The sequence below is a fragment of the Erythrolamprus reginae genome, chromosome 1, assembly GCF_031021105.1.
Source record: "Erythrolamprus reginae isolate rEryReg1 chromosome 1, rEryReg1.hap1, whole genome shotgun sequence".
Classification (NCBI taxonomy): Eukaryota; Metazoa; Chordata; class Lepidosauria; order Squamata; family Dipsadidae; genus Erythrolamprus; species Erythrolamprus reginae.
The window spans coordinates 351,038,828-351,063,964 of record NC_091950.1 but is presented as its reverse complement, the minus strand read 5'-3'; the positions used below and the strand labels follow the sequence as shown (position 1 = coordinate 351,063,964).

General features: G+C 38.4%; 1 protein-coding gene across 1 annotated transcript in view; it reads right to left on the bottom strand.

Moving 5' to 3' along the window:
- DNAH8 (dynein axonemal heavy chain 8) overlaps positions 1 to 25,137 on the bottom strand; it is a 159,680-nt gene that overhangs the window by 9,791 nt on the left and 124,752 nt on the right. Inside the window, exons 59-71 of the mRNA XM_070727251.1 lie at positions 23,075 to 23,257; positions 21,152 to 21,257; positions 19,180 to 19,432; positions 18,888 to 19,078; positions 12,901 to 13,022; positions 11,951 to 12,069; positions 11,068 to 11,270; positions 9,248 to 9,321; positions 8,629 to 8,781; positions 5,867 to 6,022; positions 4,984 to 5,100; positions 1,931 to 2,032; positions 923 to 1,083 (exon numbers count right to left, since the gene is read on the bottom strand). Coding sequence (XP_070583352.1) covers positions 923 to 1,083; positions 1,931 to 2,032; positions 4,984 to 5,100; positions 5,867 to 6,022; positions 8,629 to 8,781; positions 9,248 to 9,321; positions 11,068 to 11,270; positions 11,951 to 12,069; positions 12,901 to 13,022; positions 18,888 to 19,078; positions 19,180 to 19,432; positions 21,152 to 21,257; positions 23,075 to 23,257 — 1,940 coding nt within the window. The remainder of the gene's footprint in view (positions 1 to 922; positions 1,084 to 1,930; positions 2,033 to 4,983; positions 5,101 to 5,866; positions 6,023 to 8,628; positions 8,782 to 9,247; positions 9,322 to 11,067; positions 11,271 to 11,950; positions 12,070 to 12,900; positions 13,023 to 18,887; positions 19,079 to 19,179; positions 19,433 to 21,151; positions 21,258 to 23,074; positions 23,258 to 25,137) is intronic.

Genomic DNA, 25,137 nt, shown 5'->3' with positions numbered 1-25,137 from the left:
TCCCATTTTTGTTGAGCACTTTCTGCAGTGTGATATATATATACAGTATATATATATAAAGAAAAGCTGGAGTGTAAGAAGATGAGCATCATTTTGAAACTGAGCAAAGAAACATCAAGAGCCTGATTGTATTCTGATAACTGAAAATGGGAATGATCTACAAATGTTCGCAATAAAAGTCATGGAGCACAGTAAAAAATAGTGACTAAATATAAACTAAGTGTTTGAACTTTGATAGTAATGCAACAGAGGTATTTTAGTTTATTTTTAACAATCCCTAAATATTAAGAATGAACATTCAGCAAATATATAATTCATTACAGAATAAAATGAATTTTAAGAAAACTAACTTAATTGACTAATTATATCCTACAGTAAGCTGTACAATTTTTGAAGCTAAAAATGAGAAATAACTTAGTAAGGATAAAAAGATGCTCATATACATTTTATATCTATTTGAAACTGCTTATCAGATGAGGTTGAAAATTTACTTTTAAAGAAGAGCTTTCTGAGAAATTCAAAGTTATTACTTTTCTTCCAATTTGTTTAATATATGTTCAGCTTACAGAAGTGTCAACTAAATCATGTAATATAATAAGATGGAACAAAATTACTGTTGAATGTTATGCTTGAACATTTGGGAAATGCTTTATGTTTATAGTACAATCACACCAATTAAACTTTTCAATAGCTATAGTTTATTATATCTTGTGAATTTGACTTCAACAGTAAGTCCCAGTGATTTCAACAGAGCTCAGTCCAGACATATGTGCATCAGATTGAATCTTTAATCTTTAGGAAATCAAGGAAAGGTTCCTTAAATTTTGCATTTATTCAGACTCTGAAATTCTCAGTAAAATGTCCTTTGTTACTAAAATGATCTTTTTAAAAACCTGAATATCAACTTGTTAGATCTACTTACGTTATGTCTGCATTAGGGTGAAGACCAAAGACTTCAGGACTATCCATGGCAGGGAGAGTTGAAATGTAGTCTTGATATTGCTCAAGAGTTTTGCAAATTGGGATTTTATATCCAATATAAAAACAGAAAGCATTTTCAAACATCTTCTCACTGAACCAGACCTATACAAATTAATGATGAGAAGTTAACAGTTAAGTTACGTGGTTCAAGTAGGGGAAAAAAAGAAATCGGCTATTCATTAAAGCCAAACTAGGTGTACATCAAGACTATTAACTGACTCGTTAATTATTTGGGAATGTGTTTCTTAAATCAAAACCCATGAAAGAGACATGTTCTTCAATCTAGCTACAAGGTCCTAGTGTATTGATCTTCAAGAGAAACACAGCATCCAAAATTAATAAGCTTTATTTTTTCTAGCAATTGTGATTCCAAGGTTTAGAAACTTTTAGGCAAGATAATCTAAAGCATGGGTGGGCTACTGCCTGGACGGGTGGGGGTGGTGGGGTGGGGGTGGGTGGGTGGGAAGGCTACTGCCTGGATGGGGGGGCGCAGTGGAGTAGCAAAAATGGAACTCCACCCCAGAGCACCTAATTTGCACTGAAAGATGTTGAAAGAAAATGCAGGGCGTCCTGCACAAGCCATGCCCACAGTGTGGTAGTAAAAATTTTGGTAGCCCTTCACTGATCTTAAGGATCCACTTTCTTCTTGTTTCCATTGTCCACTCATTTAGCATTGGTCCAAATTTCCTTTAAGGAGAAGGGGTAGTAAAGAAAATTTGCCAGTTGTATAGACAGCAGTGAAAGGAGGGGAAAAAACAAGGCCTGTAGGAAACCAAGGTCTGCTTAGGCCACTGTGACAGTACGAGTTCTGTCAAATGTCCAGCAAAACCCTGTTTCCAGAAAATGTATTTCTTCCAGTGACTGCTTTAATGTATTGAAAGTATATATTTTTTTTAAAAACATTCTTTAGTTTTATTTGATTAGAAATTGTTTCAACTTATTTCCTTACCCTTGCAAAGCAGTTAAGAAGGCGCTTATCATAATCATCAGTGACTCTACCTCCATACTGTACTTCTCCAATCATGTATCGGACTGTGCTCCAAGATATCCCCTAGGTACAATGTGGGAAATGTAAAATAACTACTGTGTATCAAAAATTGAGTTTTTAGTCATAATCTATAGTTGTAAACCTCTCCCTCGCATCAGTTTGCACTCTGTTTATGTGCGGGGATCTTGGAATTTATCAAGGAATGAGACTTGAATTTTCACCAAATGTTCTTTTCCTCTTGATACGTATCACCCAAATTTTCATCAAGCTGAAAGTGGTTAACAAAAAACTATTTGCCAATTTGCTTTGGTAATCCAGTTATATACTACAGAATTAACTGCATGTATTTTGAATGTATTGTGGGAAATGCTGAATAGCTGTCTAAATACAGCTCATCTGTTTGGAACCCATATCGCATCTCAGACATTAACACCCGTGAAAATGTTCAAAGATACTTCACAAGAAGAGCCCTTTATTCCTCCACTTGAAACAGAATACCCTACAAAACTAGACTTACAATCCTGGGCCTAGAAAACTTAGAACTAAGAAGCCTTAAACATGATCTAAGTATTGCCCACAAGATCATATTTTGCAATGTCCTGCCTGTCAAAGACTACTTCAGTTTCAACCACAACAACACAAGAGCACACGACAGATTCAAGCTTAACATTAACCGCTCCAAACTAGACTGTAAAAAATATGACTTTAGTAATCGGGTTGTTGAAGCGTGGAACTCATTACCGGACTCCGTAGTATCATCCCCTAACCCCCAACATTTTACCCTTAGACTATCCACGGTTGACCTCTCCAGATTCCTAAGAGGTCAGTAAGGGGCGTACATAAGCGCACTAGAGTGCCTTACGTCCCCTGTCCTATAGTCTCTCCTATATCTTGTATTTCTTCTCTACTATATCCTCTATAACCTTCATTGTGTATTATTGTGTATTGGACAAAATTAAAAAATAAAATATAAATGGTGCTTCCTAGTTGATTAAGCAATTGTTTAATGTATGATACATTGTGGAATAAGTATAGATATGCTTATAAAACAGAGTGGCATACCACATCATACAGTATATTGCTGCTTTGGCTTCAGGTTTCATTCTTTGGCAAGGCATATTCTTCTGTCATTATACAATCCAGGAAAACTAAAAGCACGTATAGGCTTTATGAAGCCAAAAAGTTGTCTGTATAGTGCTGCCAGCAAAAGTAAACAAATGGGCATTGTATTCACAGTGAGCCTTTAAGTTAACTCTAGTTGTGCAGGTAAGTGCATTCGAATCCTAATAACAACAATATTGTGCAGATTACAGTACCACTGGGAGGCTAGAACCACTCTGTACAAGATTACCAGCTCATTGCAATCTCTTGGCTCTTACCAGGGCAGTGTGGGAGGCTAGAATACTTCTTACACACTCTAAATTGATACACTCTTCTGAGAAAAGACTCAGCTCCCCACGACAAATATGTGTGCATTTGAATTTATATTACTATACAAGGAATATAGCCAAGGAATGTTTCATTTTCTTACGCAGTGTGATTGGAAATAAATTTCTTTCCTTCATCCGTGTTTCTGCATTCTTTTAATGCCCTCTCCCTCTGTTGCCCAAAATGTTCGTTTTGATTCTGATGGGCGTAAACGTAACTCTCTAATTTAGCTGTGCAATGTGAAAGAACTGCCCTTTGGCTGGGCAATAGTCCTGCAGTTCAAAGCATACCTCTCCTCATAATTAAGCACTATACACACTACATTTTAAAAAGCACGTACTCATCGTTCAAATTCATTTTGTAAAAATGGGGAAAAAATCTGAAAATAAATGCACAAGTGATTTTCACTTGTAAGAATTTTGCCCACACTGAAGTGTTGCAGTATAGCATGAAATATGTTAGAATAGGATTGTATTATAATTATATATCTGGACTCTAGCATAAAAATACTCTGCTTACCCTGATTCTATAACCCAGGACAGGAAGGGCACTAACTTGCCTAATCTGCATTCCTGGCAATTACAACAGGGAAACAAAAGGGCTCAAATAAAACATCTCACAATAAACAAAGTTTTCACCACTCCAGACAGGACGTTATAGGATCAAAGGGGGGAATTTACATTGCCTGAAGCATACAAGAGGAGGACAGGGTGATTAAGGAAGATTAGTGAGATAAGGCAGAAGACTTCAGAGAAATTAGGTGTGAGGAACATCTGCTCTTAGGAAGAGTTTTCTAGGAAATTGTTTCTTGATATCTATGGCAAAAGGAAGAACTCAAAAGATACATTTGAAGTTATGCTATTGGATGTATCATTTGACATGTATATGTAATTATCCCCCATTTCCTTATGTTCTCAAATAAAAAGGGGTACATGGCTCTACACCATGTTACTTCACCCAGAGAGAGACAATGTGTCCAAGCTTTCTTTCTAGGATTCGCGTTCGTGAGTGACCCCACACGGCTGGGTTGCTCTTAGCCCCTTTTTGAGGACATTGTCTTCACTAGGGACTTTGACAGCATCCACACTGAAGGATTATGGTTCTGCTTATGATATGTTTAAATTAAGATCTTTTTACAGTACAAGATAGCAGAAGAACAGTACTGAAAGCGATGCACGAATGGCTTTTGACTTGTATTGCATTGGATCTGCTATGAAATTAGCTAAGCCAGTTCCGGTGAAAATAAGATCCCTCTGCCAACTCTTAATTAAAGTCGATGCCACACACTCCTCCCTGATCCCAGCTCCTGATACCGCCAAGAGATGTGCGTGTGTGTGAGAGAGTGAATGAGTGCAAAAGCTTTTCGACAATTCTTGTCACGTAAAGCAGTTGTTTGAAACACGGGGCTGACGAGTGAAGGGGTAAACTTTTCATCTATATCATCTATTTTCATCTATAACATTTTCTTCTATATCAGTAACAAAGCTGCATCTCCAGTGAGCCTTAGAAACCTGTGAAAATGTTATCCCATTTGAGATACATAACAATTTGGCAGCATTTCTAAGTACAAATTTTCAGATACTTACTTTCTTAATGTCACATTCATCCAAATGATTCTGTATAAATTGAACACTGGCTGTGAAGTCTGCAGAATTGAATTCATACGGAATATTCCAGCCCAAAGGACCAAATTTTCGCCTTTCCTAATTAAAGAAATTAGATAACAAGCAGTAATTTATTTAGATTTATGAACGTATATGTATATTGCTTTTTCATTAATAATAATAATAATAATAATAATAATAATAATAATAATAATAATATTTTGTTTAGCCACTTATCCATATTAGAGCAATGTCATTATTCTTTCTTAGTATATAGCTTTTATACAGATTTTGACTTTTTTTCATGAGCAACACTATCTTCTTAAAAAAAATGCAAACACTATTACTGACATTCATATTAACATAGCAAACTATTTAATACAAAGATGGACATTTTCTTTCTGTGAATAGTTTATGCAGCATAATACATGTATATACAACTGGAAATAATCCAAAATTCAGTGTATTATGACAATTGAACATGGCACATTTTCTCAAATTCTATTCATACAAAAAGACAAGTGGGTTTTAGTTTTTTTCATTTATATTTCTTCTTCAAAAGGTACATGAAATAATAGTATTAATATTACATATTGTTTAATGTTATTCTTGGTCAAAATATAAATAATGAACATGGAAATAACAGGGCTATCAGTACACCTAGAAGAAATAAAATATTTCAGCTATCACTAGGCTTTTGAATCCAAATAGAACATTTGGAATTGAGGGATAAATGTACAATATATGGCCTTCATCAGGCATGAGGCATACAAAGTTTGTAGGCCTCAGTAAGATACCTGAATGATTTATTGTGGCTCCTAGAAATATTATTTTAGGCACAAAATGTGCTATTTGTCTTTAATACCTGAACGGTGGAGTGCAAGAAGGCCACTGTGTACAGGAGAGGTTTCCACATAGGCATATTGCTGACATCAAGCAAGTCTTGATTTATCCCAGAAAACGTTCTCTTCAAACCAGCTCGTACACCTTGTGGAGGTTCGTTGGTGAATTTTATTGAAGTCTGGCATAATATGAAAATAAAAGGTTTATTATTTCTGATTCCAAAGGAGGCATGCCACACCGTTTGAAAAGTAAAGGTCAGGGCACATCATTTAGAAAATGATGCTGCTTCATCAAGTCCACAAATACAACAAAATGTACTGGTTAGATTGTTTACCATAGCAACTGCAAGGGCACAGAAAGAGCAAATGAGGATATGTTCATGACAGGCATCACACAGATGCTGTGACTTACACACCTGCCTCAGATATTGGGGCATAGTGTGTAATGGCGGCATTTGCATGATGGCAGCAATGTGTGCATCTCAAGTAATATTTGTTGGTTTTGCAGTTTGCTACTGTGACTACTATTATTATTATTATTATTATTATTATTATTATTATTATTATTATAATATTTGTATGCCGCTCCTCTCCGTAGACTCGGGGCGGCTCACAACAGTGATAAAAACAATACATGGTAACAAATCTAATAATTAAAATCTAAAATAACAGTTTTACATTAAAAAAAACAACACAAAAACCAATAGATAAAATACATACACACAGTCATATCATGCACAAAGTTACATAGGCAAGGGGGGGGGATGTCTCAGTTCCCCCAAGCCTAACGACAGAGGTGGGTTTTAAGGAGTTTACGAAAGGCAAGGAGGGTGGGGGCAGTCCTAATCTCTGGGGGGAATTGATTCCAGAGGGTCGGAGCCGCCACAGAGAAGGCTCTTCCCCTGGGTCCCGCCAGACATTGTTTAGTCGACGGGACTCGGAGAAGACCAACTCTGTGGGACCTAACCGGCTGCTGGGATTCGTGGGGCAGAAAGCGGTCTCGCAGATATCCTGGTCCGGTGCCATGAAGGGCTTTATAGGTCATAACCAACACTTTGAATTGTGACCGGAAACTGATCGGCAACCAATGCAGACTGCGGAGTGTTGGTGTAACATGGGCATACTTAGGAAATTAGCAACTATGCTAATTGAGCACTTGATTGAAGGAAATGTAATAAAAAATAAAAGCCCATGTGCTTCATACATGTTTCTGCATTATCGTACAAGGCTATAGTACTTAAATATCATTAATAGTAATAATTAATAATAATAATTTATTAGATTTGTATGCCGCCCCTCTCCGGAGACTCGGAGCAGCTCACAACAATCACAACAATATACAAATCCAATATTTAAAAAGAAACAAAACATTTTAAAAGCCCATCATTAAGAACCATTCAATACAATCATACCATTCATAAAACTATATTTGCTCAGGGTATCTCAGTTACCCCATGCCTGGCGACAAAGGTGGGTCTTAAGTAACTTGCGAAAGGCAAGGAGGGTGGGGGCCGTTCTAATCTCTGGGGGGGAGCTGATTCCAGAGGGCTGGGGCTGCCACAGAGAAGGCTCTTCCCCTAGGGCCTGCCAGATGGATTATTAAGGTAATCTACCTCATCTCAGCAAGTGAATTTAAAACCTAAAAATAGGCAATCATAAACATTTAGAAACTTTCATCCCCCCCCTCTTATTTCTTTCTATTAGTGGGGGATTTCCTTTTCCAATGTCTACATTTTCCCACTGTTTAATTGTTTTCACCCAGTTCATATAATTGTAGAGAGTAAGAAAGATAACCTTGACAAAAATAAGCAAGGATCATTATTTAGGCAAAAGAGGCTGAAATATTTTGAAGTTGGGAACAATGCAATAATGTAACATTTGGAAGTGGCTAAGATAGACACTTCCCTAATTTACAGAAGCATAAGTAAGGGGGCTGTCTGGTGAGATTTTTTAATATATTCATTCTCAATCAAAGTAATTGTAGCCTTCATGTGGATTTGATTTTCTGCTTTGGTCTACGTAGTGTTGACGAGTGTCAGTCTTGGTATTGGTTTTTAATTACAACAATGACTTGTAGAACTTGAGGAGCAAATAATAAAAGTCTCAATATATTCAGTGTGTTTCTCCCCTCTTTAAACTTTGATCTTGCAATTAGAAAGTCAGATTTAGCCCAACACTTCTGTTTTCAAATTAGTATATATACCTCACTCATAGACAGAGAGGAAACACTTGATTATGGAAGTCTCCCTTCACCAGAAATCTTGTTAGAGAGCTGGATGACAGCCCTCACCCACCCACCCCAGCATTGAACATGAGTGGCTACAGGAACAATGAGGAACCGGTAATCATCGCCTCCTCTCCCTTTTCCATGAGTAGCAGTTTCTGTTAGATGCCCAGTTTGGATTCAAATCAGAATACATTAACCCATGTTGCCTATGTTCACTTTCATTTCCTTAATTGCCTAATGCCTCTTATCACGAATACACAAACTCCTCTGTTGCTAGTGCAAAATAGCAATGATCTGCAATAAGTGAGTAGCCCAAGAGCACCAGCACCAGACACTTCAGAGCTATAGAGTGTAAATTACGTTTGAACATATCGCACAGGAAACAATTACGTTTGAACATATCGCACAGGAAACAATTTGCTTTTTGGACCAGTCTAAATGCAAGCTCCCTAACATGACTTAAATGTTTAGCTTTTTCAGTTCCAAAGACGATAGTATTTATAGTTGACTTTTTAAAATTATCAATAAACAATCCCATTATCATTAGGTTTAGCTAACCTGCAGCAAAGTGATTGGAAATCTATCATGTGGTTCGGTGGTTATCCAAACTCGGAAGGTCTCATCGGGAATATCAGCAGTCAACATTGTCTCCAAAAGTTCCTCCATAAATTCTAGACCTAGATGACAATTCTGAAGTAACACCCAGCCACCCTGTTCCCAAAACAGTTGATTAAACCATTTGTCTGAGCATATTGCTATTGATTAATAATACTACATTAAGATTTTTCTAATAGACATGTATCTTTTATATACCATACATACTTTATCCTTCAATATGTGTATGTTCATGCTATTTAAAAAAAACATACAAACATGAATTTGCATACAGATGAAAGGAGTAGATCCAATTGTAAATAAAGTAGCACTGCCATCTTGTGGTGCTTATACAAATTACAGTAGAACAGCTATTGTCAATTGGGGGAAATGGTAATTTTGGGGGGTAATTACCAGTGTAATAAATTTTGTTTTTTGAAATCTGGGCATGATTACTGAGCTATTTAGTTGAATGAGAGTTATTCTCAAAACAATAAGTAAAGGACTGTAACCTTTTTCAAATACAAAACATTTTTGTTGGAAAATAATTAAAACCCAACTAAAAAAGAACATTGGATATTACCTGTACCATTGACACCTGAATTAGTTTGCGTGCATGGACTTCTTGTCCCTGACCCATGGATATAGCTCTGTTTTCTATCAAAACAAACCACAATAAAATGTTAATAAATGAAAATATTCCTGCTTTTGCAATTGCAAACCAATTTTGGAAAGAGTAACATGAGTTATTTTTATTTATTCATTTTTTCCCCAATTATGGATTTGATGCACTCCCTACCGAAGAACACCTGACATGTTTTATTTATCCCAGTTGAAGATTATTGTTTTGTTCCATATTATTACTGAATGTTTACTTTATCTTTGCTTGTGCTAGTTCTACATTTACCTTTAAAGCATGATAGCTTCCTGTTGCATTGTTTATTTAATGAAAAGTATAAAAAAGAATAGAAAAAGAAATAAAACATAACATTGAGCCTGCAGCTATTGAGGCAGCTGCCCATAGAGATCTGAGTGCTTATAGGCACTCTATTAAAGAACTGGGCTTTATTTAGTGGAAGAAACTACAGTGATCCCCCGCTCATTGCGAGGGTTCCGTTCCAGGACCCCCCGCAACGAGCGGGTTTTCGCGAAGTAGCGCTGCGGAAGTAAAAACACCATCTGCGCATGCGCAGATGGTGTTTTTACTCCCGCAGCGCTAGCGAGGAGCCGAAGATTGGGGGCGGCGCGGCTGTTTTAAAACGTCGCCGCCGGCATGGGGGGCTTCCTAGCAGCCCCCCAAACCCGGGTTGGGGGTCCGGGGGGTGCTGGCAAGCCCCCCATGCCGGCGGCGACGTTTTAAAACAGCGGCGCGGCTTTCCAATGAGTCCCGAAGACAAACGTCAAACTTCCGCGTTTGTCTTCGGGACTCATTGGAAAGCCGTGCGGCTGTTTTAAAACGTCGCTGCCAGCATGGGCGGCTTGCCAGCACCCCCCCGAACCCGGGTGAGCAGCGAGCGAAGGGCGGGTGGCCGGGCGAAGGGTGGGCGAGCGGCGAAGGGCGGGCGAGCAGGTGCTGGGGAGGGCTTCTCGCTCTCCCGCCAGCAAGAGGGGGAGCGAACGGCGTGGGCAGGCTGCGGACAAGCCGTTCGCTCGGGCCGCTTCCCAGCTGAGTACTCAGCTGGGAAGCGGCCCGAGCAAACGGCGTGGGCGGGAGAAGGGCGCGCGAGCCGCTGGCGCGCGGGCAGGCAGGCTGCGGACAAGCCATTCGCTCGGGCCGCTTCCCAGCTGAGTACTCAGCTGGGAAGCGGCCCGAGCGAACGGCGTGGGCGGGAGAAGGGCGCGCGAGCCGCGGGCGCGGGGGCAGGCAGGCTGCGGACAAGCCGTTTGCTCGGGCCGCTTCCCAGCTGAGTACTCAGCTGGGAAGCGGCCCGAGCAAACGGCATAGGCGGGAGAAGGGCGCGCGAGCCGCGGGCGCGTGGGCAGGCAGGCTGCGGACAAGCCGTGTCGCTCGGGCCGCTTCCCAGCTGAGTACTCAGCTGGGAAGCGGCCCGAGCAAAGCGGCAGCAGCGAGGAGTTTGCGTGGGCGGTGGGGAAACTCCTCGCTGATGCCCGCCAAGAGGGGGAAGACCTAGGGAAGCCGCCCAGCAGCTGATCTGCCCGGCGCCATCTACGCATGTGTGCCCATAGAAAAAAAGGGCACGCATGCGCAGATGGTGTTCTGACTTCCGGGTTCAAAAATCGCAAATTAGCCTGTTCGCAATGGTCGGGGACGCAATAACCGGGGGATCACTGTATTACAAAATATAGGATTCTTAAGATATTTACTAAAAAGTTACTGCAAAGACAGATTTAGTCTAGCAATTTTGTAAAATCCCTGTTTTAAAATGTAACATAAACTTATACCCAGTTTAAGTTTTCTAGCCAATGCATCAATTTGGTTCGTTGGGTCAGATCCCATAGACAAGAAGCAAATGAGAGGGGTCCTTTTATCACTTTCTTCCCATGTTTTCTCCAAATTTAAGATGACAGGTTCTGTATATTTCTCATTCAGGGAATCTGCAATATACTTTCTGGCCTGAGAAAGTGTGCGATCCGGGCACCAAGACCTACAAAAAAAAGATATTCCTAAATTAGTGTAAGCCCTTCATGGCATCGGACCAGAATATCTCCGAGACCGCCTTCTGCCGCACGAATCCCAGCGACCGATTAGGTCCCACAGAGTGGGCCTCCTCCGGGTCCCGTCAACTAAACAATGTCGGTTGGCGGGCCCCAGGGGGAGAGCCTTCTCTGTGGCAGCACCGACTCTCTGGAACCAACTCCCCCCGGAGATCAGAACTGCCCCTACTCTTCCTGCCTTCCGTAAACTCCTCAAAACCCACCTTTGCCGTCAGGCATGGGGGAACTAAACATCTCCCCCTGGGCACATTTAATTTATACATGGTATGCCTGTGTGTGTGTCTGTTAGTATATGGGTTTTTTTAAATCTTTAAATATTTTAATTAATTGAATTATTTATGATTTGTTTTACACTTGTTGTGAGCCGCCCCGAGTCTTCGGAGAGGTGCGGCATACAAATCCAAATAATAAATAAATAAATAAATAAATATATCATTATTATTTCAATTCATAATTATCATATTCATTATTTTATAGGCATTAATTATTTTAATGCTTTTAACATCACATTTTAGAAAATGTGTATCTTCCAGGGCTAATATGCAGGACTTCCTGAAAAGAACTCAGAACATATTTAAAAAATAATGCCCAAATTACTTGTGCTTTTTACCTGATAAGCAATAATTTGCGACAGGTATCCAGTGAATCACTATATCCATCAGGAATAGTTTCTTCCTCTGGAGCATCTTTATCAAACCAATTTTTCCATCCTTTTTCATTACGGGATATCTAATGAAGAAGCAGAAGTAACATTTAAGCTTATTTTCCCTTTGGACATGAAGTCTATACTTCGTGGAAGTTCTTTGGATTCAGGACAGGTCACTTCACATCACATTTCAAAATACAATTGCATTTATTATGATTTCTGCATCCACCTACCCTAAGCCATGGAAAAAGATACAGTGTTCCCTCAATTTTCGTGGGGGATGTGTTCTGAGACCGCCCGTGAAAGTCGAATTTCCACGAAGTAGAGATGTGGAAGTAAATACACTATTTTTGGATATGAACAGTATCGCAAGCCTTCCCTTAACACTTTAAACCCCTAAATTACAATTTCCCATTCCCTTAGCAACTATTTAGATTATTACTCACCATGTTTATTTATTAAAGTTTATTTTAAAAAATATTTATTAAAGGTGGATGAAAGTTTGGTGATGACATATGACGTCATCGGGTGGGAAAAACAGTGGTATAAGGGAAGAAACCGCAAAGTATTTTTTAATTAATATTTTTGAAAAACCGTGATATAGACTTTTCGCGAAGTTCGAACCCGCGAAAATCGAGGGAACACTATACTGTGTTTCCCTGAAAACAAGGCCCTGTCTTACATTTTTTGAACCCTGAAATAAATGCTTGGACTTATTGCCATGACCTCAAAAGCTCGATTGGGCTTACTATCATGGGATGTCATATTTTGGGGGAAACAGAGTATGTGCAATTAAAATGCAAGAAAAATATAATGCCCTGGCATGAATGGCCATGTCACAAGTGCTCATAAAAGACAATAGGATTCTTTGCTAGTGCTAAAAGTAGTAAAAATAACTAAGGCTATAAACATACCTGATTCATGATTTCTGAAAACTGGGGTAGTTTGCTCAGTTCTACCAGATTGAGCCATGTCATATCTAGAATCCATCGGAATGGTTTGGGGGGACAAGCTTTTAGATCCAGCGCAGCACCACCTGGATGAAAAACATTAATAGTTATTGAAAATGACCCCTATGATTAACAAAGAACTATATCAAGTTTTAATATTTCATATTATTGTGAAATACATGCATCTTATGCTTGTTGCGGATCTGAACGATAACAAAAAATCAGCAATTTTTATCCCAAGTATTACCGTATATTGTTTCATGCACAGATGTTTTTCCACATTATCTTTCTTTGAGACAGAATATAATGTGCAATCCAAGGAACATTCACCACAACTAGCCTGCTGTGCCCGATGGACTTCTGAATAAAAATGTTTAGGGCTGCACAGAGCAATGAAATTCTAAGCAAGAGTCTTAGCTAGTTGAACTGATATAGAACTCAGCAGAACTGAGAACAAAGAGATTCATAGACTAAGTAGAACAGAACAGAACAGAATAAAATTCTTTATTGGCCAAGTGTGATTGGACACACATGGAATTTGTCTTTGGTGCATTCATTCATTCATTCATTCATTCATTCATTCATTCATTCATTCATTTATATTAGATTTATATGCCGCCCTTCTCCAAAGACTCTCAGTGTACATAAAAGAAAAGATGCATTTCTCAAGAATCATGAAGTACAATTCCTAAATTCACATTGGTCCTAGCATGGCATGGATAGCTTGAGCTCACGGGTTTGAGGCTGCAGTTCGCACGGATCAGGTCCTAAGGTTGCCCCTAAGTGTAAAGGGTTGAATCGGCCCATGTCGAAGATCGTCCTACTTCAGTTAGAAAGTCAAAGTAAGATTACTATCCATGTTTCCCTAAAAATAAGACCCTGTCTTATGAGCCAGGGTGGCGCAGCAGGTAGAGTGCTGTACTGCAGGCCACTGAAGCTGACTGTAGATCTGAAGGTCAGCGGTTCAAATCTCATCACCGGCTCAAGGTTGACTCAGCCTTCCATCCTTCCGAGGTAGGTAAAATGAGGACCTGGATTGTGGGGGCAATATGCTGGCTCTGTTAAAAAGTGCTATTGCTAACATGTTGTAAGCCGCCCTGAGTCTAAGGAGAAGGGCGGCATAAAAATTGAATAAATAAAAAAAATAAAAATAATTTTGAACCCTGAAATAAGCACTTACTGCCATGCATTCAAAAGTCCAATTGGGCTTATTATCAGGGATGTCTTATTTGGGGGAAACCAGGGTATTTTTTATTTTGTTTGTATTCTGACTTTATTTTTATAAATAACTCAAGACAGGAAACATAGTTAACACACTTTCCTCTTCCTATTTTCCCCACAAAAGCAATTCTAAGAGGTGGGTTGGGCTGAGAGAGAGTGAGTGGCCCAAAGACATCCAGCTGGCTTTCATGACTTATGATGGGACTTGAGCCACTGTTAGCCACTAGGCCAAAGTGTCCCTCATAATGTCAGCTTTTCCACTGGGGTACTGAATCCTGGTCTCCCATATGACGAGGGATGCTTAACACTATTCTGTCAAGGGCTGTACTGTGCACATACCTCACAGATTATTTTCTTTGAGAACATGTAACATTACGCAAACTATAGAAAAATACTCAAGTTGTAAGGGAAATAAATTAATGAAAGATTAGAGAAAGGAAAAGAACTATTGCTACATCCAGTTTAAAATGAGACTGATATGTATGATATGTAACCCTGAAAAAATATATATAGTTTAGGATTAAACCATAGGGGTCCTTGGTGGCCTCTAAACTTGATGGTTTTCTTGCAGATGTTTTTGCAAGTGCTGGTGATGTTACCTAGTTTAGTAATGCAACGTCTAAAACAAAACTATTTGATGTATGTCTTCACAGTTTCCCACTTCTGCCAAAAAACTCTTTGCTTCTACTATATCCAAACCAATCTTGTTCTGTAAATTTTTACCCCTCTTTTTCCAAAGAACTCATTAGCTCCAATGAATCACAACTTCCTTGATCTTTTCTTCATTCATTCATTCATATACATATTGGTGGTATACAAAGATAATAACACTGTTTTTTGTACATGATATTGGTATTAATAAGAGGGAAACATTAGGACAGGGACGGTAGGCACGCTGGTGTACTTATGTATGCCACTTACTGACCTCTTAGGAATCGGGTGAGGTCAACAGTCGATAGTCTAAGGGTAAAGTTTTGGGGGTTTAGTGATGATACTATAGAGTCGGGTAGTGAGTTCAATGCATTAACTACTCGGTTGCTAAAGTCGTATTTTCTACAGTCAAGTTTGGAACGGTTTACTTTGAGTTTGTATTTGTTGACCTATTTATTCTTCATATATTTTGCAAGTTGATTTCCATTCATTGTTGTTATATTATTAAAACACCTCCATGTATTTTGTTTCAAATTCAATGTGTACTCACTCAGCAGTGTTGATTCATGATCTTATTTTCTCCTATCTTATTTCACATAGTTCAGAAATACCTCATTTTACTATAATATTTCTACTGACATCCCCAATTCACACCTGTATATAATTACAGTAGATCAAATCAGGCTCTTATAAATACCATTTCCACCACTGCATATTAATGCCTCACAATAGACAGCATACCACTAATTACACATCTTACTATTTCTCCATCTTGATAATCAGAGTTCAAATACTTGTTTGCCTTTTTTCACCATTTATGTATTTCTCATCACTCCTTTTTACTATTAAGAACTACTTTTTTTCTTGATACATCCATTTTCAGAGCCATTCTTTTTTATAGTGTAATCATTGCTGCAAAATACATTATTGAGTAAATTGTACATTATTACCTTACACAAAGGCACACATACTTTCATATCTCCAGCCAACACGTATTTAATGCCACAAGCATTTTGATATATTTATTTATACCGCCGTGTAGCCAACAAGACATTGCCCATCTTTGTTTTATCCATGCTGAATCATTTGCAAGCATCCCTTATTCCCACACATACTTTATTCTTTAACTCATTAAATTCAGCTCTTAAACCTTCAATATATTCATGTAAAACACATTATAATGCTTTGATCATGCATTTTCTCTAAACCAACCAAGTTTCTCCTGTTTTTCAGTGATTTGATGAAGAGCAAAACCTTGTTCTGTACAGTCTCTGCCAGGCATAAATCCACCCTACGGATGTTGCTCATTGTTATCTCTTGTAAAGCTGTCAATCAAAATTCTATCAAATACAGCTAATAAACTAATCCTTCAGCTTTCCTTCTTACTTTTCTTTTTGTCTACAGGAGCAATTACAGCACTCTTCAAACTGTGCAAACTTCTCATGCAAGTTAAATAAGGTGCACAGCTGTTCCTTAGGCAAGCCGTGTCCAAATTTAATATTTCTCTATTTACACTATCTACAACTGCAGTCTACCATTCTCACAGCATTGCACATTAACATTCATAGCAGCCATGTCAATTCCATTCTTTGATAGCTCATCATGGTTCCTATAAAAATCTCAAATATTCCTTTTGGCATTCCCTCCCTCCTCTATTGGAATTTCATTCTAAGTCACTTAGTCGTTTTAATATTTCATTGCATTCACTTAGGGGGAGCCTCTTCATTTAAGCTCTGTTCACCCATTTTCAAAATATTTTTTACATTCATCAAGTCACTTTGCATTTTTTCTGCCTCTTTTAATCTTGGTCTTTTGAGTAAATACTTTGCAATTCTATTTTTGTTATATACGCATACAATATCTTTCCTCTTGTACTTATTTTTTACAGCAACTATTCTTTTGCACAAATTTATACTTATCTTGTCATCATTCTAGTGCAGTGGTTCTCAACCTGGGGGTCGGGACCCCTTTGAGGGGTCGAATGACCATTTCACAGGGGTCGCCTAAGACCATGGGAAAAGACAAATTTTTCATGGTGTTAGGAGCTAAACCTTCTATTCTGGCACCTTGGAATATATGTTTACAATCTGACTAATCAGGTGTTTAAAGTGGGGGTATCCCTCTGACCTTCCTGCCAATCAGCTTAAAGATCTGTGGGGAGAATTGGGGATAGACATATGGTTGGGAGTCACCACAACATGAGGAACAGTATTAAGGGGTCATGGCATTAGAAAGGTTGAGAACCACTGTTCTAGTGGGTGTCCTTTTAAATAACTTCCACTAGAATAAATCCAAACTCTTCTATGGCAATCTTGAAGACATTTTTTCCCCGTTCTGTTCCATACAGCTTCTACATCGTCTTTTCTTAGCACATTTTCACTGATTCTTTGGGGAGAGTGTTTTCCCCCCAATATATTTTCATGCTAGAGCTGTATTTTTTCCTTTTTCATTCATTCTCCTTTTGTTCTAGTTCATATTCTGTTTTCCCCTATGTCCACTTTTTCCTGAAAATCTACTTTTGAAGCTAACAAATAGTCTCTCTCATATTCAAAACTTCACATCACCCTTGTTCCCTTCATTAATTCTCCCAATATTTCACAAGAAAGAAAGAAATCATGTGGTTAATTTATTCATTGCCCATAAGCTGTTTGAACTGATGTATGCTTAAACAATGCATTTGAATAGAATTTGGCTGGCAAACTCAGGAAACAAGAACCTTTGAAGCATCCAGAAAGATCTTTATAATTAGTAGGGAAGAATAACAGAATACTGTACTGTTAACTTAGGATGTTCAAAGGTATTCTTTAGTTCAATTTATACTTAATCTATAGTTATTCTGAATCTCCACATCTGTTCTCACCCCTGGCCACTAGACTCTTTTCTGTAACAACCCTGTTTCCCACTGTAACAATAAGGCTCTTATTTCCGTATTTACAGGGACTTTCCATTATTCCATGATAAAAATGGACTCTTTGAAGGAAACACTCAACAAATAATGATCATTTTCATTCATTCTCAGGATTCCAAATTGCCAAATTACTTATTATGATTGTGGTCTCATGCCTTCTTCCCATCTAGCGTTCATGTCATCTAATTTTTACCTTGTTTCACCTAGATAGATAAGATTGCCCAATCTGTTCCAAAAGTCACCCCTATATTCACATGTATCCACAATAACTGAAATTGTATTTTGGCTTCAATACTTAATCTGTCAGACAAACGTGTAATTTTCTTGTTTTATTATTTATTTATTTATTTATTTATTATTTAGATTTGTATGCCGCCCCTCTCCGCAGACTCGGGGCGGCTCACAACAAAGTGAAAACAATTTAAAACAAATCTAAATTACTGTTTAAAAATATTTTAAAACCCCATTTTCTAAACACACATACATACAAACATACCATTCATAAATTGTATATGCCCGGGGGAGATGTCTCAGTTCCCCCATGCCTGACGACAAAGGTGGGTCTTAAGGAGCTTACGAAAGGCAAGGAGAGTAGGGGCAGTTCTAATCTCCGGGGGGAGTTGGTTCCAGAGGGCCGGGGCCGCCACAGAGAAGGCTCTTCCCCTGGGGCCCGCCAACCGACATTGTTTAGTTGACGGGACCTGGAGAAGGCCCACTCTGTGGGACCTAATCGGTCGCTGGGATTCGTGCGGCAGCAGGCGGTCTCGGAGATATTCTGGTCCAGTGCCATGAAGGGCTTTAAAGGTCATAACCAACACTTTGAATTGTGACCGGAAGTTGGTCGGCAACCAATGCAGACTGCTTGTTTCATATCATTATACCTGATTAATGTGAATGAATGAATGAATGAATGAATGAATGAATGAATGAAACAAAACAAACTAAGTTCATACTCTTTGTATCTATGGTGACATACAGTTTGCGTTTTCTATGATGAACACATATTCTTTTATGAATAACTATTTTGGCTATAACTACTACGAAGCTCTGATGATTCAATTCAATGGCTTTAGCTGTTGTCTGCTCTGATTAATCTTCCTATCCGATTGTGATGACGATTTAAAATGCAAAATATATAAAATAAAATGAATATAGAATTCTAGATGATTACCTTTAATTAGTGCCTGGAATTCCCTTGGTTTGACCTGGCTCCTCTGAAGATCAATTTTTAATGTCAAAAGCAAGGTAAAAAGAAATTTGTGATTTTCATACAGGCCTCTGACAGAGTATGTGAAAGTTTCATATGTCAAGTACTCAATAATATTTGTGATCCTTTTCTGTGGAATTGGAGTCTTGTCAGATCTGAAGTGCAAAAACAAAGCAAGCAAATTGACTAAATTACAACAAATACTGGGGAGAAAGCAGAAAAAATATCACTGTGTACAATAACACTCTGCTCTTACCTAGCCATGGACTGATCAAACAGTTTTAAAAACTGGGCTAGGGAAGTCTGATACATTATATTAACCATGCTCATCTCAGTGATCAGAAAATAAAGAATGCTCCCTCGTGTAGCAGCAGGACGATATTCTTCTTGTGCGGTGTTAATTTTTTTCTCAGTTTCTCCTGCAACTTCTAGTTTTTCAGATACCTCTGTAGCTGTTTGTTTAGTAGTCCTCAAAACACCTATCAGTGATTCATCATCCACCAAGGAACCTAAAGAGCAGCACAGAAAATGTTTCAAACAAAGTTTTACAATATTTTGAATAGATTTTTTCATTTCCAGAGGGAAGGGTAGCATGAAAAGGACTAATGGAAAACAGAGGGACCAACAACCCAAAGTCAAAGGCCTTCAATAAGATGCCCAGAGTCATGTTTTTGAGATGGGCAGCTATTTAATTCTAAGTAATAATGAATGAAATGAATAACAAAGTATCTTAAACTCAACACCAAAATGGCTCTATCTTTTATAGATTATTATAGATTTTAAATAATGGATTTTAGAGTCGAGGAACACAAGATAGCAACAATTCTACAGCCCTAATAAAGTTCCATCAATCAATTTGCCTTCTTTCCTTTCCTCTTTTCCTTTTCTTTCCTTTCTTTTCCTTTCCTTTCCTTCTCTTTCTTTTCCTCTTCTTTCCTTCTTTCCTCTCCTCTCTTCTTCTTCTTCTTTTCCTTCTTTCCTTTCTCCTTCTTCCTTTCCTTTCCTCTTCTTTCTTTGTTTCCTTTCTTTTCCTTTTCCTGCACCCAGGTGGAGGAGCTGCTCTGGGATGACCAAAGGGCCAGTCCTATGACTACTACAGCTCTCGAATATGGGACCAGCCCATTACTGGTCCCATCAAAAAGTGTAGCACATGGAATGTGCAATTTTGCAGGTGGTGAAAAGTGAAAAAAGGTGCACAGCTTTCACCAGCCAGTATGAAATAGTGATGTTGTGGTAGTGGTAGGGGTGCAAGTGGGATGAACCCACTGCAAGTGGGTTGCGATGGCTGGAAGCTGCAGGAACAAAGCGCTACTTGCATTGGTGCAGCATCAGCATTCTGCTTCAGTATATTTGTGTCAGCCAGTGGTACAAGGCAGCCCTTGTCCCTGTCGCTTGGGACCCCAGAGAGGCAAATGGCATCTGGTCCAGGGAGCAGCCAGAGTTTGCTGTCCATTGCGGATGCTAGCTCAGCCCCCTGCAAACTCTTGTCTCTCAAGGAGCGCTCAATGAAACAGCACAGGAAACTTCGACTGGGCTCCTCCAGAGACGAGACTTTACCAAGGGCTGAGCTAGCGTCTGCAAGGGACAGCAAACTCCAGCTGCTTCCCGGACCATGCACGTTTACCACTCTGAGTCCCAAGTGACAGGAGATGAGGGCTGCCTAGCGCTACCAGCTGGTGCAAATATACCAAGGCAAAATGCTGATGCTGTGCAAATGCTGATGCCACACTACTGCAGAGAGAAGCAGCTGGAGAGAATCTAGAGGCACTTTCTCTCGGGCCTCCTACCCGGAGGCCTTGCAAAAGGACATATATAGATGCAAAAGGCTGAACTCCCCCACTGCAGCTGTTCAACTGAACATGGAAAGTTCTTGGTCTTACCTTTCTGTTCCAGCTCGTGTGGCTCGCACCGCTACATTCAAGGTGAGGTTTGCACTTGGTCTTAAGAGTGGGGGTTGGCATGTGGGTGGGGTGATGTTGGGTGGTGCAACCTTATGTTTCTGTGTGTGGGCTGGACTAATTGCTCTCAGCCATAGGGGCTAAGATTTCTCCACAGACCACCAAAATTTTTCTACTATTTTCAAATATAGTAGGACATTTCTGAGGGACAATATAGATTGAAATCAATAGTCTAATAAGAGCTAAATTAGAAATTTATCTTTCATTTTGAAGCACTGGTAATCAGGTCCACATTATTAATTTAACACTAGGTAAACATAAATACCATACCTTTAGTTGTAGTTAATTTATAAAGGAGGTTATCTTCCAGTTCTTTCATTTTCCTCTTATTATAAGTCACATCTTCCATGAGTTTAATTCTTTCGGCTTCAAGTTCCTATATTGAATATCACAACACAGACTTGTTTACTTCAGTTTTGTGTTAAAAGGATGAAGATTAATTTAAATCTGTTTATTGATTGTCTTCTTAGGAAAGCATTTTAAAAAACAATTTAGGATATACAGGATTTTGGTGATTTTTTTTAAATCATAGGAACATTAGGTACCAGAAATGAGCGGCTAAATGTGTCATGATATAAATGGTTTTGACAGATCTCAGAAACCTACTTCTATAGAAATCCATTATCATCTTCTTTTACATTCCTGCATTTTTATGAAAATGTTACTGCCTACAACATAATCTATTCAAATTTGCAAGTTTTACTTTTTTCATGTTTAACTTTCTAAGGAATTGTTGCAATAATGTTTACTATTTTAAAAACTAAATAAGCATGCACACACCTGTTAAATCCACTTATACTTGGAGACCCTCCTCTATATCCTAGTCTGTAAAGGAGAAAACAATTCATCTAGATAATTTATGTCTTACAAATTGTGCACTGCAGAAGTGAAAAATGGGTGCACCACTCTTCCTGTACAGTTCTTTCCACAAGCAACTTTTCCAATGGAATCTGGAAATAGGACTTTAAAAACTTCCTTAAGAAAACAGTTTTAAAATGAACTGCAACATAAATCTGGAGGACAAGAGTTTCTACTTCTATTTTTCTGATGCAAATGCTTCCATCTACTCTGCTTTTTTCAATGGTGCATTGTGCAGTGTCAAAACCCACATATTGTATAAATTTAGTAAATAAAATAAAATAAAAGTAAAAATATATGTTGCTGGACATGCAGCTTTCTTCAGAAGCTAGCATAAAAACATACTACTTATTTTACCATTATTTTGTTATGTTTAGATATTTTATTTTTATTATATAAATACACACAGAAGTCCTTCAAATCAAATATTTTCCCAGTTTAGAGTCGCAGTCTAATGGCCTTGACTAAGCATTGCAGATAAAATCTAATACAAACAGTACTATCTCTACATAGCAAATTTAAATGCACGAAAAATTAAAACAGGAAACCAAAAATCTTAATAGGCTCCAAAACAGCATAACAGAAGTATTAAACATTATCATATTAAAAGCCTTTAGATTCTTTCCGAAGAATAAACATGTTAGAATGCATTCTAATAAAAACAAGATGATAATAAGCAGAGCAAAAATGTGCTCTTTCATCACTGAAGCTTTACTTGGGCTAGGAATGCTTTTATTCCTGTTATACGTATCCCATAGAATTTGAAAATAGTCAATTTCTGGAATTAAGTCAGCTCTCTAAAATGGCTCATCAGGAAACAGGATCTTTCTCCTCCATCCAAATCTTCCTATTATCTTAGTGATGATGAATCTTACTTGCAATATGTTCAATTTGAGTAATGGCAAATTAGGCTTCCCCTTAGCTGTTCTACACCTTTCCATGTTTAAAAATATTCCCTCCTGAGAATGCCTTCAATAGTGCTTATGAAGAAAGATGGTTCCAAAGAATTCTTGACACTTCATGAAATGTCTCCCATTGAGCTGATTGACATCACTTTGGAGGTAAGGTCTTAAACTAATGATATAATCAATTTTGGGGAGGAAGAGTTAGGAAAATAATGTCCTTAACCTCTGTGTCTAAATCTTTTCTGTTCTCTATCCTACAATCTGCCCATTTTCTTCGTTCCAAACTTCATTGCTAACCATTCAGTCATCATCTTAAATTTACCTTGCCTGCTAATGAACTGCAAATGACAATTTTGGAATCAATATTTAAGTTTCAGTGAAACAACAGTATTTCATTATGTAAAACAACTCATTGTACAGGTTATCTTACCTGTTTCTCTGTGAGAATTACTCTCTTCAATAACTGATTTTCAAGTCCTTTCATTGTAACAGTAAAATCAATTACTGATGATTTAGCATTAATCTCAGGAGTGAAGGCAGGATTGGGCAATTTTGTAGTAATATAAAGCTTAAACGCACTCATGACATCTACTTCTTTATCTCCAACTTTCACCTTAATAAAAATTCAAATCTTGTTTCACTGCATTGTTAATAATACAGTTAATAACGGAAAAATATTGTTCAGAAAGCTATACAAAATTCACACAGCTCAAGATATTTTTAACCTCACAGTTCTTAATAGACAGTTTTCTTAACTGACCTGAGTAAAAAAATAGTTTAAATATTTTCTAATATAATTTTTGTCCTCATTCCACTCCCCCATCCAATCAATAATTTAACACTTTCTCCAGGGCTACTTTCTGAAGGGCTACCAAAATTTTTACTACCACATCTTTCAGTACAAATTGGGTGCTCTGGGATGGAGCTCCATTTTCGCTATCCCACTGCGTCCTCCCCCCTCTCCGTCTGGGCAGTAGCCCACTCCTGACTTTCTCCCATCCAATCCCAATAATTAACTGAAGAGGAAGTCTGCAACATTGGCAAAAGTCAAGGAAATTACCATAACCATGTAACTATACTACCCTATATACTTGCTTTAGTATTTTTATATACAGTGCTCCCTCAATTTTCGCGGGTTTGAACTTCGCGAAAAGCCTATACCACGGATTTTCAAAAATATTAATTAAAAAATACTTTGCGGTTTCCCCCCCTATACAACGGTTTTCCCCGCCCGATGACATTATATGTCATCACCAAACCTTCGTCCGCCTTTAATAAAAAAAATTTAAAATAAACTTTAATTTAGGGGTTTAAAGTGTTAAGGGAAGGCTTGTGATACTGTTCATAGCCAAAACAAATGTATTTACTTCCGCATCTCTACTTCGCGGAAATTCGACTTTCGCGGGTGGTCCTGGAACGCATCCCCCGCGAAAATCGAGGGAACACTGTATCTATATTTCAAATTTCTTATCATATTTCTTATCATATGGTAGTTAATTAGTTAATCTCTATAGTGTATGGTAAAAATTCAATTAGTATTTTATGCCTTTAATATAACATTCCAAAAAAAGAAGGGAATGCATTGTGCTTTTGCCACTTATTTATATTTGGACTAATGGATGATATGCAATTTCTGAACTCCTTAGTTTAAGGCTGAGAGCATCCCCTTCTCCCAAAGGTGGGTTCCAAAAATTTTATTACTGATTCTGTGGGAGTGACTTATTTTGTGGGTGTGGCTTTATGGTCATGTGACTGGGTGGGTGCGGCCAACTCAATGTCACTGGCACCTACCAAGTCACATGATCTCCCCCCCCAGCCATACCTACTCTGTGGCTCTCAGTGTTTTCTTTTCTATGAGAAACAGGTCTCTCTCTCTCTCACTCTCTCTCTCTCTCTTCCTCTCCCCCATGTCTCTCTTTTGCTCACTTTCTCCCTCTCTCTCTACCTCCTTCTCTCCCATTTCTCTATCTTTGTCCTCTCTTCTCTCTCCCATCTCTTTCTCCCTCCCTCCCTCTCTCATCTCTTTCTCCCTCTCTTTCTACCTCATCTCTCTTTCTTTCTCTCTCCCACTCTCCTTAGTTCTTTCTCTCTTTTTTCATCCTCCCTCACATGTACAGTGTCAAAAAAATCCCCCCAAAATAAAAAAAAAAGCCAAAACCAAGATGGCGATGTGCTGGAAACTTGACTTCTGTGCATGCACTGAAGAATTTTTTTTTTTAAAAAAAATCCAATTAAAAAACAATATGGTAGTGTCAATGGACTGACTGAACTGGTTCTGTGACGTTATCATGATGACACCAGCGGGTCGCTACCAGTTCAGATGAACCCATCTGAACCGGAAGAAACCTACCTCTGCCTTCTCCTCCCCATAGTTATAATTTAATGGTAAATTTGCCCACTCTTTTCCATAGAAATATAAAGTATAAGGCCAAAATTTCAATGATTTTCATAAGGAGCCAGATTGCTGACAAATTCAATTTGATATCTACCAAC